Source organism: Callospermophilus lateralis, chromosome 11 (assembly GCF_048772815.1).
Source record: "Callospermophilus lateralis isolate mCalLat2 chromosome 11, mCalLat2.hap1, whole genome shotgun sequence".
NCBI classification, from domain to species: domain Eukaryota; kingdom Metazoa; phylum Chordata; class Mammalia; order Rodentia; family Sciuridae; genus Callospermophilus; species Callospermophilus lateralis.
The window spans coordinates 36,592,568-36,606,194 of NC_135315.1; the positions used below are offsets into that span (position 1 = coordinate 36,592,568).

General features: G+C 36.9%; 1 protein-coding gene across 2 annotated transcripts in view; it reads right to left on the bottom strand.

Annotated features, from left to right (window-relative positions):
* The window catches only part of Heatr6 (HEAT repeat containing 6), a 33,476-nt gene that overhangs the window by 4,538 nt on the left and 15,311 nt on the right, over positions 1-13,627 (bottom strand). For both annotated transcript variants that reach the window (XM_076870154.1, XM_076870153.1), the window contains exons 10-18: positions 10,450-10,656; positions 9,954-10,053; positions 7,669-8,024; positions 6,609-6,731; positions 6,216-6,302; positions 3,682-3,816; positions 2,421-2,543; positions 1,618-1,742; positions 382-478 (exon numbers count right to left, since the gene is read on the bottom strand). In XM_076870154.1, the coding sequence (XP_076726269.1) occupies positions 382-478; positions 1,618-1,742; positions 2,421-2,543; positions 3,682-3,816; positions 6,216-6,302; positions 6,609-6,731; positions 7,669-8,024; positions 9,954-10,053; positions 10,450-10,656 (1,353 nt within the window). The remainder of the gene's footprint in view (positions 1-381; positions 479-1,617; positions 1,743-2,420; positions 2,544-3,681; positions 3,817-6,215; positions 6,303-6,608; positions 6,732-7,668; positions 8,025-9,953; positions 10,054-10,449; positions 10,657-13,627) is intronic.

Consider the following 13,627-nt stretch of genomic DNA (forward strand, 5'->3'; position numbering starts at 1 on the left):
GACCTAAGGCCCAGGCCTATGCTTTTTAAGTTTATATTATGTAATAGGAGATATTCAAAGCCAGGGGCTCCTCATCTTTTTGATTTGTCAATTCCACTTACAAATGTTTTGGGAAATAATAATATTAGAAAAACTATGAGTATATTATGTAATATTACAATGGGCTCTGATATTTTTCATGACATTAGAGACAATAAAAAAACTGTACAAGGGTAGAGGGGACCTAGTTATATCCTGAGTATACTTTCCACCTCCTTTGAAGATGAGACATTTGCTGTGACAGTTTGAGGAACTTCACATCACACTGAGCTACCAGCTATGGTACGACTATAAACACCCAAGTATTTAAACAAGAAATACTAGGTGTTGTTCTGAGTCTACCTTGTCCTTGTCCTTGGAGGCTTCTATTGCTGACCGCAACATTTTTAAGAGCAGGAGACCAGAGAACTCTTCTTGGAAACTTGGGTCTGGTGTTTCCCTGTACCACCCAAAGCATACAAAATAGGTTAAAAGGTAAACCCCACTTAAATATGTACATATAAAAATATACTCACTTAGTATAACTACAAAAACTGTAGGAAAACAGCTTAACAAAGCTGTTCAGATCACAGCAAGAACTTACAGTATGTATGTATCTCTCTCTTGCTCTCTTTTTTTCCTAGTGTTACTATGGATTGAACCCAGGGGTACTCTACCACTGAGCTACATCCCCAGCCCTTTTTAGTTTTTGAGACATTGCCCAGGCTAGACTTGAACGTGTGATCCCCTTGCCTCAGTCTCCTGAGTAGCTGGTATTACAGGCATGTGCCACTGTGCCTGTTTCAATATGTACTTCTTGACTCAGCAGTTCGATACCAAGGAATGTATCCAAAGGAAATACCTCAAAAGGGAAATTTTATGCACAAAAATGTTCACTGTGGACAGAAGCCTACAAACCTAAAGTCTAAAACAAATGCTTAGGCATAGTGGGTTAAAAATTCATCACATAGCAATGACCAAATAAAAAATAAGTACTTATTAGAAGCCAATAATGAAGAATGCTTATACATGTGACTTACACATCACTTTTACAGGGTTAAGAGATAAAAAGCAGGATACCTGTGTACAAATAACAACAAATATTTCTGAGAAGGGGGATGTGGGTGTTCAGGTAGGAGATAGGTTTTATACTGAATATGCCTTTGTACTGTTTCAAACTTTTTTAACTTGTGAATATATTATTAAAAAAAATATAAACATTATATTTTAAAAGTAGAGCAACCATTACTAAGGTTTTAGATTTCTATTTTTATATTTTCTATAATGTGCATATATTTTTTTATATCAGCATACAGTATTTTTATACATGTAATTTTTTATGTATATAATTAATACATATATATTTTATACATACAAATATATATAAAATATTATGTATATTTTGTACATAGAAATCCCAATATGTGTTAAGAGCAGCTAATTAATCTTATTATTTAAAGGAATATAAAACAAAATAAATCAGTAATACCTACTAATATGGGGGAATTACTAATAATTCTCTCATAGTAGGGATAAAAGATACTCTCTTGGGACCTCCACCTTAGAAGTCACCCAGGGAAAACAGGCTGAGACACCTACATGTTGACAATCAGAGTGTCTGTCAGGTTGCCCAGGGACCAGGCTGCTTTGGCACGGACATTCAGAGACTTGTCTTGAAGTGACATTAGTATGGCATTTGCTGTGTCTGCAACAAATATGACATCCTGTAAGATGAACCAAACACCACATTACTTTGAGTTCACAATGCTGCTTCTGAAATTCTCAAATTTATTTTACACAAAGTTACAACCTTTATTGCAAATTTTGATTCAAAATCAAAATTCATTTACTCAATCAATTCATTTACTATTTTATTAATATTACAATTTGGATACTCAAGATACCCATGCCATGGACACCCAATCAGACTTTGGTTGAGCTCTTGTGAATGCCTTACAACTTGGCCTGTGACAGTTATCTGTGAATTCTGTTCTTGGGTTGATTTCCACCTTCAGGAAGCGTTGTTCTGACAATAAAATACATTTCCAAAACACACCCTATTCACTAGACACTTCTCAGTGAGAAGATCACAAATAAGAGTGAGGGAGAACTTCATTTCTTTCTTAGTAAAACCATCAGCTTTCTAAATTATTACTATCACATGATATTGTCTCATAGCCACTCATTAAGCATTCACTGAATACCTAGGTCCCAGGTGGTGTGCTAATTAATTTGAAATAAACGAACTATAGGCATTACCAAAATTTTGTAGCAATTAAAGAAATCAGATTACAAAAAAAGTTAATTTCCTTTACTGCCCAACTCAGGAGATTTGTATCCACAAACAAGTGGTGATATGGATTATAAATAGAAAAAGAAGAGCTAAATGAGCTCACTCTCACCTGTCTGAGACAAGGAAAAAGCACATAGACTCCAAGGGCCCGTGATGTCGCAGCTTTCACTAAACGGTTCTTGCTGTCATTCAGCCCGAGTAGCATTGTAATGCACAAAATCTGCCTGTCATTCTGCAATGAGAAGGGTGACAAAGGGAAAAGCAAAATGAAATAATTATGAGCCAAAGTTTCCCCAAAATGACTATGAAGTACCTGTTCATATTCAGGAGCTGAATGCACTGTGATCTCGGGGCAGGCTACCCTGTGTTAGCGCAGGTTCCATTCAGACTCAATGTTGACCTGAGAATCCACTTTGTGCAAGGCACACACAGCATCTCATCACATCCACACTTTCTACTGTGTGAATTAGGTAATTTTTTATCCTTTTATTCCATTAAAGTTGCATTTTTTATAAGAGCTAATTTACATGAATAAAAACAGATGCAAATTCTACTGAAGATTAAAGAAAAGCAGCAGTTTGGATACTGCTATGGTCTAAATGTTTATGCCCCTGTCACATTCATATGTTGAAACCTTACCCAAAAGGTGACAGTAATAGGTCCTAGGGCCTTTGGGAGGTGATCAGGTCATGGGGACAGAACCTTCGTGAGTGGGATTAATGCCATTTTAAGTGAGGACCTGAAGAGCTGTCTTGCCCCTTCCACCCCATGAGCTAGACAGGGCCACCTATGAATCAGAGATTGAGCACCTAACACCACCCAACTCTGTAGATGCCTTGATCTCAGAACTTCCAGCCTCCAGAACTCTGAGAAATAAATTGCTGTTTTTTAAAGTCACCCAGTTTATGGTATTTTATTTTAGCAGCCCAAATGGGCTAGGACAAATACCATGTGTTGGCATCATATCTAAATATTTTCACCTACTCTTATGTTATTTTTCACATGACTCCCATCTTAAGATAATAATATTAAGTTCTAGAAAAGTTAAGTCAGTCCCAGAGCTACAAAGACCCAGCATTTAAGCCCAGATCTTTTAAACTCTGGCAGGAAATCTTTCTGAAATCTCTTTGCCTTTGCAGCTGTGCTGACTCTTCTACCACCCGCCTTCTAAAGCACTGGGAGAAAGAGCTGTCTGACAGATTAAAAGTTCTTCCGTTTGTTGTTCCCACTGCCCTATGCCAAATTCAAATACAATAATCTCCTCTTCCTTACAGATAACAAAGAAAATATTTCAAAATTAAAAAAAAGAATCAAACTTGAGCTGTGATGCTCAGGGCACAGTTTGAGAGGAAGAAAATGGCTTGAGTTACCGGCAGACTGCTGAAGGCCTCGGGCAAGATGGAAGACAGGGCGTCACAGGCGCTCGCCTGAAGAGTTGGGTGCTCTGAACTCTGCAGGGCTCGAGGTAAAGGACCTTTTAGCATCACAGTCCAGAACATCACTACCTGAAAGAGGCACAGTTAGAACTGCAGCCTGAGATGCACAGTGGAACCAAGTGAAGCTAAGCTTACCACATGTGGCCTTCGCTATGACATGTTTCCTTAAGGTACTGGCTTTCTGTAAATGCTTCATTGGTTCTTCCACAGTGATAAAAAGGACTTTAGAAAACAACTAATCAAATCCTCGTATTTTATTGACTAAGAAACTACAGTGTAATGAAGTCAGACAGCCACGGTGACAATGAGGAGAAGGATGAAGATGACAGTAAAACAGCTAATGGTTTTCAGAGAGCTGATCACATTCTGGGCATTGCTCTAAGTGTCTTAAGTACTTCAACTGATTTTAACCCTCAGCATAACTTACATCTCTTCACACAAGGAATCTGAGGCACAATGAGATACTATAACTTGTTAATAGGCAGCAGAGGTCAACTAGAATCCAGATGAACTGACATTTAGTTAGGGCTCTTTCAACCTGATCCCCTGTAACACAGGGTGTCAAAATAGTCCAGGGGCCATGTATTCTAGATCAAGGAGCACAGGATCCAGAGGCTGAGTTGCATAAGTCCTGCAGCTGCTGCTTCCTGTCTACAGCCTTGGGCAAGTGACTTAACCTATCTAAACTTTGGTTCTTCTTCAATAAAATGGGGCAAAGATATCTATGTTGTAGAGTTTGAGATAATGATACTGTGTGCAAAGTTCCTTCCACAGGACACTCTTTTAAAAGTTCTTACACAGTGGATACTCTCAAATTGGGCAGTAGGCTCTTTTTTTAGCATTTCAAAGAATTATATCACTTCAAAGTCCCTCAGGTAGGCATCTGAATGCTTTTATTTCCATGCTTTATAAAAATCCTGGTATTTCACATTCATTTGCAAATCCACCTGTGGTTTTGGTAACCCCAGTTTCTGTCCTATATATATGGGCCTGGGTTTTGCTGTATATTCATGCAATAGTCATATCTTCCTCCTACTCCAGCTCCTGGAGTCCAGTCTGGACCTTCTCTACTCCAATCCATTATAATGTGGACAGGTGTGGTTGCCAGCCTCCAAGGTAACCCAGAGTTATTCTCACCTACTAATGTGTACACCTCTGTGCAGTCCCCTCCTACACTGAATACAGCTGACCTAGTAACCAATGGATGCTGTGAAGGTGACAATGTGAAGCTTTTGAAGCTAGGAATAAGACACACTGCAGCTTCCATCTTGCTTTTCCTCTTGGATCATTTGCTGTGAGGGAAGCAGGCTGCCATTTAACAGGACAGTCAAGAAGCCCTGTGGAGGGGTCCCCATGGAGAGAAACTGAGCGAGCCTTCTGCCAAAAGCCAATGTTAACTTGCTGGGTACATGAGTAAACCACTTTGGAAGAAGAGCCTCCAACCCTGGCAAGGTTGAAGTTGACTGCAACCCTGGGTGGCATCTTGACCACAGCCTCATGAGACCTGGACCAGAACCACATGGCTACATTAGACCGTGTGAGAGAATAAACGTATATCACTTAAAGCTGCTACATGGCTAGGGTTGATGTACTACTTAGTAGTAGATAAGTAGTATAGAAAGTCTGTCTTCTTTAGAGATGAGTGTGAACAGTTAAGAGGCCATCCAAAGCCACTTTCTAGCAAGGAGAGAAGTTTGGCTTCCAACCTAGTTCTGTCTGATAGCAAACCTCATCTCATCCCTCTGTGAATGGTTACATGAAATCTTTAATGACAGCCCCGAGAAGGGAGGAGGATTAGACATTATTAAAATACTCGAAGGATGATGGAAATTGTAAAGGGAAAAGAAGGAGCAGGATGAAGAGGGCACAGGGAGAAAATATCACTAACATTGAATTGATCTTGCTTTTGGCACTGTATAGAAACCTTTAATGGTGGCCTCATCCAAACAACTGGCACAGTGTAGGGACAACAGAAACAACCTGAGATCACAGGATTTTTAATAGGAATCATGGTTTCTCCCATAATTGGGGGTTAAGGAAATTAACATTCACTGAGCACCTACTATGTGCCAGCATCTTTACATTTCATTCACTTTTTCAGCAATCTTATGATTTAAGGATTATCCTTCCTCTTTATGATGAGGAAACTATGCTTATAATCCCACATCCATTAAGTGATGCTTTCTAAATCTGATCCTATGCCTTCTGATTCAAAATCTTTCCACCATTTTATGCACAAGAAACCCTGATTTTATTATTTTTGGTTGTACCTTAAGTATAATCCTACTACATACTAAATTACAAATAAAAACTATTCATGTTAGTTTCATGTCATGCTAGATTATAAACCATAGCTTGTGACACTGGAAGAAATAATATCATCTATTCCACTTTATCACTGAGGTGCCAAATAAAAGTATAACTGAAGCATTAAGAAAAGCAAAAACTATGAATAGATATGCATTTACCAAGAAGACTGGTACTCTCTGCTCAGGTGCTATGGTAGAATCTGGTTTATATTGCTGTATTAAGCCTGTGCCCAGTTCTTCCAAAAGCTGCCGAGGTAAAAGAAATAACTGTCAAAGCAGAGCATTAGAACTACAGAGGTAACAAATCAGCTCACTTCTGTTTGGAGATCACTTCAAATCATAAGGAAAAATAATTTATAAGCGATTTTCCTTCTTTTCTCATTAACTCTTATAAAAGAGGCATTCTTTTGAGGAATAAAATCAATAGCTATATGTTGTTAATTTAATACCAAAACAATTCTTTGGGTTTATAGGTAAGAACTGAAAATAGAGGAATGTACAGTTCCTTTACCTGACGACTCCTTAAGAAATCTGGCTTTTAATGAAAATTACCTTGGCTCCATGAAGCTGAATGGATGGATCTGCTTCTCCCATGCACTTGCAAATCACCTCGCCAAGTTCCATCAAGTAGACCTGAGCCACAGAAAAGTAGCCCCTTGCCAGGTGAGCCAACACCTACGCAGAGAGCAGGAAATTAATCTCAAAAATCTGAATGCAAGGTTGCAGTGTCTAGAAAACAATTTCAATATTTGAGAAATCACTTACACTTATCAGGTGACTGAAATCTGATGTGAATGAAATGAGAAACAACCAAAATCTTTATTTTATTGCTAACGCCAAGTAACTATATCATAATTCTATGATGCTTTATAGTTTATGATTGTTTTTCATTTAATATTATCTCATGTCTCTGAGTAATCCTTTGAGGTAGGTATTAACTCAATTTACAGCTGAAGAAACTAAGGCTGAAAAGGTTAAAGGATATATTTAATATTATCCAAATAATCAGCAGCAGTTCTAAGCCTATGTCTTAGACTACATCTGAGAATAGAAAGAGCAAATACTTTTATTCAGAGTTAAAAGTATATTCCTTTGAAGGAGCATTTATTTTGTTTCATTAAGCAGATGCAAAATGAGAGAATTTATTGAGAATTAAAGATTTAAGTTGCAGAATCCCAAGATTAACCGTATAATTCCTTTCAGAACTATTATACCTATTACACCCACCTGTCCCACCTATCATATAATACCTGAAATAACTACAATAGCTTTTACAATATTTTACAACCAAAGCCGCCCCCGCAACCTGATCAAAATACCAAAATAAACCACCCACAGCTAAAACACAACTCCCACTAATGTCATGTGGCTTTTTTTTTTTTTATATTTATTTTTGGGTGTAGATGGACACAACACAATGCATTTATTTTTATGTGGTGCTGAGGATCGAACCTGGGTCCCGCCCATGCTAGGTGAGCACTCTACCACTGAGCCACAATCTCAGCCCCAATGTGGCTTGTTTTTACAATATTTTATATGCCTACTTCTCACAGTCATCCTATGAAAGGGGAATGACCACCTCCTTTCAGAAAGGAGGAAATGAAATCTCTACCTGTAGGGCCTCCAGTCGCATGGGAGATGGTTCAAAAGTGCTTCCTGCTGCAGAGCCAGTATCCCCACCTGAATAGCAATCCTCTTTGGGCAGTACAACAGTGGAAATACAAAGTCGAATGAGCCAACAGGGCTCTAAAGACCCCTTTGGTGAGCTAACTGATGTTTCTTCCACAGAGGATCCTGCAGGGGCTTTCTTCCACCAATCAGCAGGGCTGAGGTGAGGAGTTGCTGAATTGCTACTGCTGAGTCCAGAAGAACAGGGCTGTTGCAGAAGTAGCTGGACTTCAGGTAAAGGTGCATGAGTGGACACTATAGCTCCCAAGAGTGTGAGACTTGACACACGGACATTGACATCTGTCAAAGGAAAGTCAGAGCCTATTACCTTAGGAACTACTCTCATAAGGATCAGTTACCTCTGCAGGTAGATAAGAATTATTAGATCCTTGTTTTATTAGGTCTAATTAAACTTCCAGACCTAATTTCTTTTTTTTTTTTTTGACTTTATTTATTTATTTTTTAATATTTGGCAGACACAACATCTTTGTTTGTATGTGGTGCTGAGGATTGAACCCGGGCCGCACGCATGCCAGGCGAGCGCGCTACTGCTTGAGCCACATCTCCAGCCCCTCCAGACCTAATTTCAAGTTCATAAGAAACACATGGGACAACATCATAAAGAAACAATCTGACACTGAGAAAATATTACATAATCCATAAGACAACTAACTGGGAATCTTCAAAAAAATCAGTATTATGAAAAACAAACAAACCAAAAAGGGTGGAGGGACCACACAATTAACGAAGACTAAAGTGATACAATAACTGAATGTAATGCACAAACCTTGAATGAACCCAGAATTTTTTAAAAAAAGCCATTAAGGCTAAAATGTCCAGCACCATTTGTTGAAAACAATATCTCTGCTTACTTTGTCATAGAGAGGTTGATTATATGAACATAGGTTATTTCTTGGCTCTCTACTCTGTTCCACTGATCTGTCTATCCTTTCCCAATTCTACACTGGCTTAGTTACTAATGTTTTATAATAAGTTTTGAAGGTGGGTAGTGTCAATCCTTCTAACTTTGTTTTCTCACCCAGTGCTATGTGGCTACTCTGGGATTTCTTCCTTTTATAAACTTTAGAATCAGTTGACATGAAAATAATGACTTGGGATTTTGACTGGGATTGTACTGAATCTATAGATAAGTTGAAAGAACTGACATCTTGATAATATTGAGTCTTCCTATCCTTAAATATGAAATATATCTTACCATTTGTTTAGTTCTTGAGGAAATTTGGGTTCTTTTAATCTTTTTGCCACTAAAAGTGATGAGAGGTCTTAAGGTAGGAGGAGTTTATTTTATCTTTCTGAGTCCTGCTTTACATACTGGTGTAAGGAGTGGACTGAACTTAGTTTACACAGCAGGATCTCACTTAGGCCTCATAAAAGTCTTATGGAGGGCTGGGGTTGTAGCTCAGTGGTAGTTGGGCTCACCTAGCACGTGTGAAGGCACTGGGTTCAATCCTCAGCACTATATAAAAGTAAATAAAATAAAATACAGGTATTGGTCCACCTACAACATATGTAAATCTTATAGAGTAGGTATAATTCCTGCTGTTAGGAATTTCAGGCTCAGTAAGGGCCATGGCAATGGAAGTGTGCTGCAGACTCTCAGACTGACTCTAGAGCCAGTGTTCTTCCCATTATGTCACAGAAAACATCTGTTTCCTTCTTGCTCTACAATTCTGACACAAAAAATCATCTTTTCCAAATGTGTTCTGATCTGAAAGCTTGCAAAACTTTCAGTTTAACAGAGTAAAATAGGAAATAAGAAATAAGACTCTGCACTTGGGATCTGAAGTTCAGGGATGTTATCTGAGCCTTCAGAAGAGATAACATTAAAGAAGTTATGTTCTGTATTCCAATTTTTGTTTCCAAGAAGATGATGATATCTGCCTGTCATTTCATCCATTTTCTACTTATGCCTAAAGCTAATAATCCACTTGCACTTGGCTCATTCCTAATTCTAAAGGAACACTCTAGTCTCTGCCATGAAGCATCAAAGGGGTATTAAACTTTACAATTCATTCTCCATCTCATTTTCTTCTTTAGGGGTTTGAGGGGGAAAAAAGTAGAACATCATTGGTAGCTGTGAAAAGCTGAAGAGAAAAAGTAGAGATCTCTTAAGAGTCGCAAAAATGCTCTGAATACTTTTTAAAAAAATTTACTAATACTTTCCACTTGACTAAATAAAGAAGTAATTGGTTTTAAAACACTACCAACCTTTGTGGCGGATATAAGGTTTTATCTGGTTCCAGACTTTGGTCAACAAGCTGAGTTTCAGACGGTTGTAAGGGGCATTTGATACTAAATTTGCAAGGCACTGTAAATCATAAAAAAAATAGCTCATCAATAGGCCTGACTAAATCACAGCATAGAAACAAAATTTCATAGCATTTAGTTTAAAAGGTCTTTATGCTTAAGGAAAATCCTTTTCTTTTTTTTTTCTTTAAAAAAATAACTTGTTTAAAATTTGATACATTGGTACAACTTAATACTAAAGCAAAAGGAGTATTTTTAGCAAATCAATTATTTGGACACAGAGATATTATAGATTATATCAGACAGGTAGGTACAATCTTCCAAATAGGATATCTTTAATAAATTTATTATTTAGTTATATTCTTAGGTTAAGTTACTTTTGGACTATGTAAGACGTTATACAACACTGAACCAGAGAAACCTTTTCTGGAACTCACAGGTATCTTGGAACATTTACCTTAATTATCTGAGTTAGGGTCTGTGAAGACGACTCTGCCACCAAAGCTAACAGAAGACATCTGTGCAACTCCCTAATGCTGGAAGCAATCATAACAGAGAAGGGAGTGAAAGCCCTTTTGTGGTCACTGGTATCTTCAGCAACAGACAGAAACTGCTTCGAGCCTTCCAGTATAGCAGATAACACTTGCAGAGCACAGGCACGTGTCTGAAATTTCAGGATGACCACACTCGTTAGTTAAAAAACAGGAGCCACAGTCTCTTTTTCCCACATATATTTAATGTTCAAAGTATTTAAGTCATCTTAACAAGAAGACTAAAGGCAATGAGATTATCTATCAAGTCCTGAAAGCAGCCATGAACTAGCCCCTTTGTACCCCACATCTAAAAATGAACCTTAAATCACATTGCTATTAGGTTTTCTTATAGTAAGGCATAAACATAAGTAACACTATAGCACAAAACCCTGAAATTTTAAACATGAGAATAATTTAAAGGTAGAGGCCTAGTTTATTCAGCATACAGCCAACTAAAAAGAGAGAACTAAAGAACCCTCAGGGTAGGAAAAATATGCATGACCTAAAAGCCTATTTTGTATCAAATTTCCTGAGAACATTCTGCTTTATATTCTATTCTGAAGCATCTAAGTGCTCTAAGTTAAACAAGACGGCAGGATCTAGTGTACACTCAGCAAGCACCATAAGTGATCCAACTTTTAGAAACACTCTCATGTGTAAGAAATAATATTGCTTGTAGTGAGAATATCTGATAAACAAATAAAAGCAGTCATGGGCTATTGTATGTCAGGAAAGTGTAAGAGAATCTTGACCAATTAAAAGTAATCTGTCCTCAGATGATTTTGTGGTACTAAAAATCAGACATGAAAAAAGAAATGAAAGCCAATTGAACCAAAACAGAATATAGGTAACAAATGCAGATCTATTACTACAGAAAAGATACTGTGCCCTCTTTGGCCAGTTCACCCCAAAATGCCAATTAAACACTTTTGGGTCACATTTGTTTTCAAAGCAGAGAATCAATGTTACAATTCTAGGATGTAATCTAAATATTGACTCAACATGAAACAAACATAATCTGAATTTGGAGTAAACAAAAATGTTTTCCAGAAAGCCTTCAACTATATTATCTTCAAATAACCAAATAATAAATCACTTCTGCAGGTCTTTTGAAGAGTGGCATCATAAAAAAAAATCTAAAGATTTATTACTCTGAAAACAAATATGAAATATGTAGCAAACAAATGTGAAATATGTAGCATGAGTCTTCAGAATCACATATGTCCACTTAAGTTAGGGGACTGAGGATGCATTAGAAAACTGTGCTTATGTGTGAGGAGCAAGACCATGAACACAAATTAGCTGATCCAAAACCTGAGATCAGGTGCTGGCAAACTCTTTCTGTAGAGGGCCATAGTCCATATTTTATATTTTATATTTGTAGGTCATACTGTCTCGGTCACAACCACTCAACTCCGCTCTGGTAGAATGGGCACTATGTAAAGGACTAAATGTGACTGTGTTCCAATTAAACTTTACTTACGTTACAGATAATGGAATCTGAATTCCACATATTTTTCACATATCATGAAATTTTATTCTCCTTCTAATTATTAAAAAAACATTTAACAGCATCTAAATCATTCTTAGCTTGTAGATCATATAAAATAGGTGGTGGGCTAGATTTGGTTTGATTACAGTTCATAGTTTGCCAACTGATGATTGGATAGCTGGTCTGTCCTGAAAAAGATAGACGTTATACTAAAACTTCATTTCTTTGGAAGGTAATTAAAACTCACAATTACAGAAGCTCACAAACCAAATGAATTAAAAATCAAGTTGTGAAAAGAAATGAACTGATGTTCAAAAAGACAAAAATTGTCGCTCAATTAACTTCAGTTATCTTAAGGAGGAAAACATCCATGATTATCACAGATGGAAACAAAAGGGATGTTATTGAAACTTGTTCATTTTTTTTCCCACTGAGGTATAAAAAATGCATAGAAAATTTGATACTTTTTATAGTTCTGAGTTAATTTCCTTTAAATCCTGTTTAATGTATCTTTGTTATCATAAAATTGTTACTTATGATACTGAATTTGGTTCAAGTTTTGCTTCATTTATTCTCACATCAATACATAATATCCTGTTTACCAGTTCCAATCAGCACTTCCAGCAGAAATTACTGGTGTACAGCAAATCATAATAGGTACAACTCTCCAGAGAGCTCATTTTGTTGATTATACTTTACTGTCTGAATATTTACAATGATGGATGACTTTTCAATCTTATAAACATCAGTGTGCATAGTTCTGCCAGTGTGTATTCACCTCCTTGGACATGAAGGCTTGTCTAAAGTTGATGAAATAAAAAAGTGTCACCCCCCTTTTTGCTTTTAGAATATAGCAGAAATGTTTGCTGAAATAGTTTAGTCAATCTTAATTTTCTTCCTTCTTATGTTTGTAAGTTCTCAAAATACATCTGACAAAGAAGACGACTCTCCTGAGAGTAGGTCGTATTAAGGTTTCCATGCAGAGAACCTAGCTATTCTCTTCTTAGGCTTTGTCCAAATATTAATTTTTTTTCAGTGCTACAGACTAAACCCATGGTCTTGTGCATGCTAAACAAGTACCCCACCACTGAGATATAGCCTCAGACTCAAGTACTAATTATTATTCACATGTTTCAGGGTTATTTTATTATGGATTACATTTCCAAAGTTGGTTGTCTTGAAAGTGAATGTACCTGAACCTTGTGACAGGGCTAGTAGATTTGGAGACATTCAAGTAAAGTTTAATTGTTCCTAGTTGGGCATATAAAAGTAACCTGATTATTTATTAATCCATAACAGTTAAAATTCTAACCTTTTCATTTTCTTATCTTGTTATGCTATTGTCTAGACTTTATTTGTATCCACTTTTCATAGTTATTTCAAAGAGAAATAAAAATTCATGATGGAATTTGAAAGTCAGGATAATTCCCAAGGTATTAAAAGAAAGGTCTGCCCTTTAGTTTGTTCTTTAGGTCAAACTCTTGATGTGCCTCCATAATATGCCTTTATAATCCCTGAGAAAATTGTACAGAAGAAATTCTTACATTAGTCATGTTATTTTTATTGATAATTTGCTCTGTCTCTGCTGGAAACATAAAATGTGCATTCTG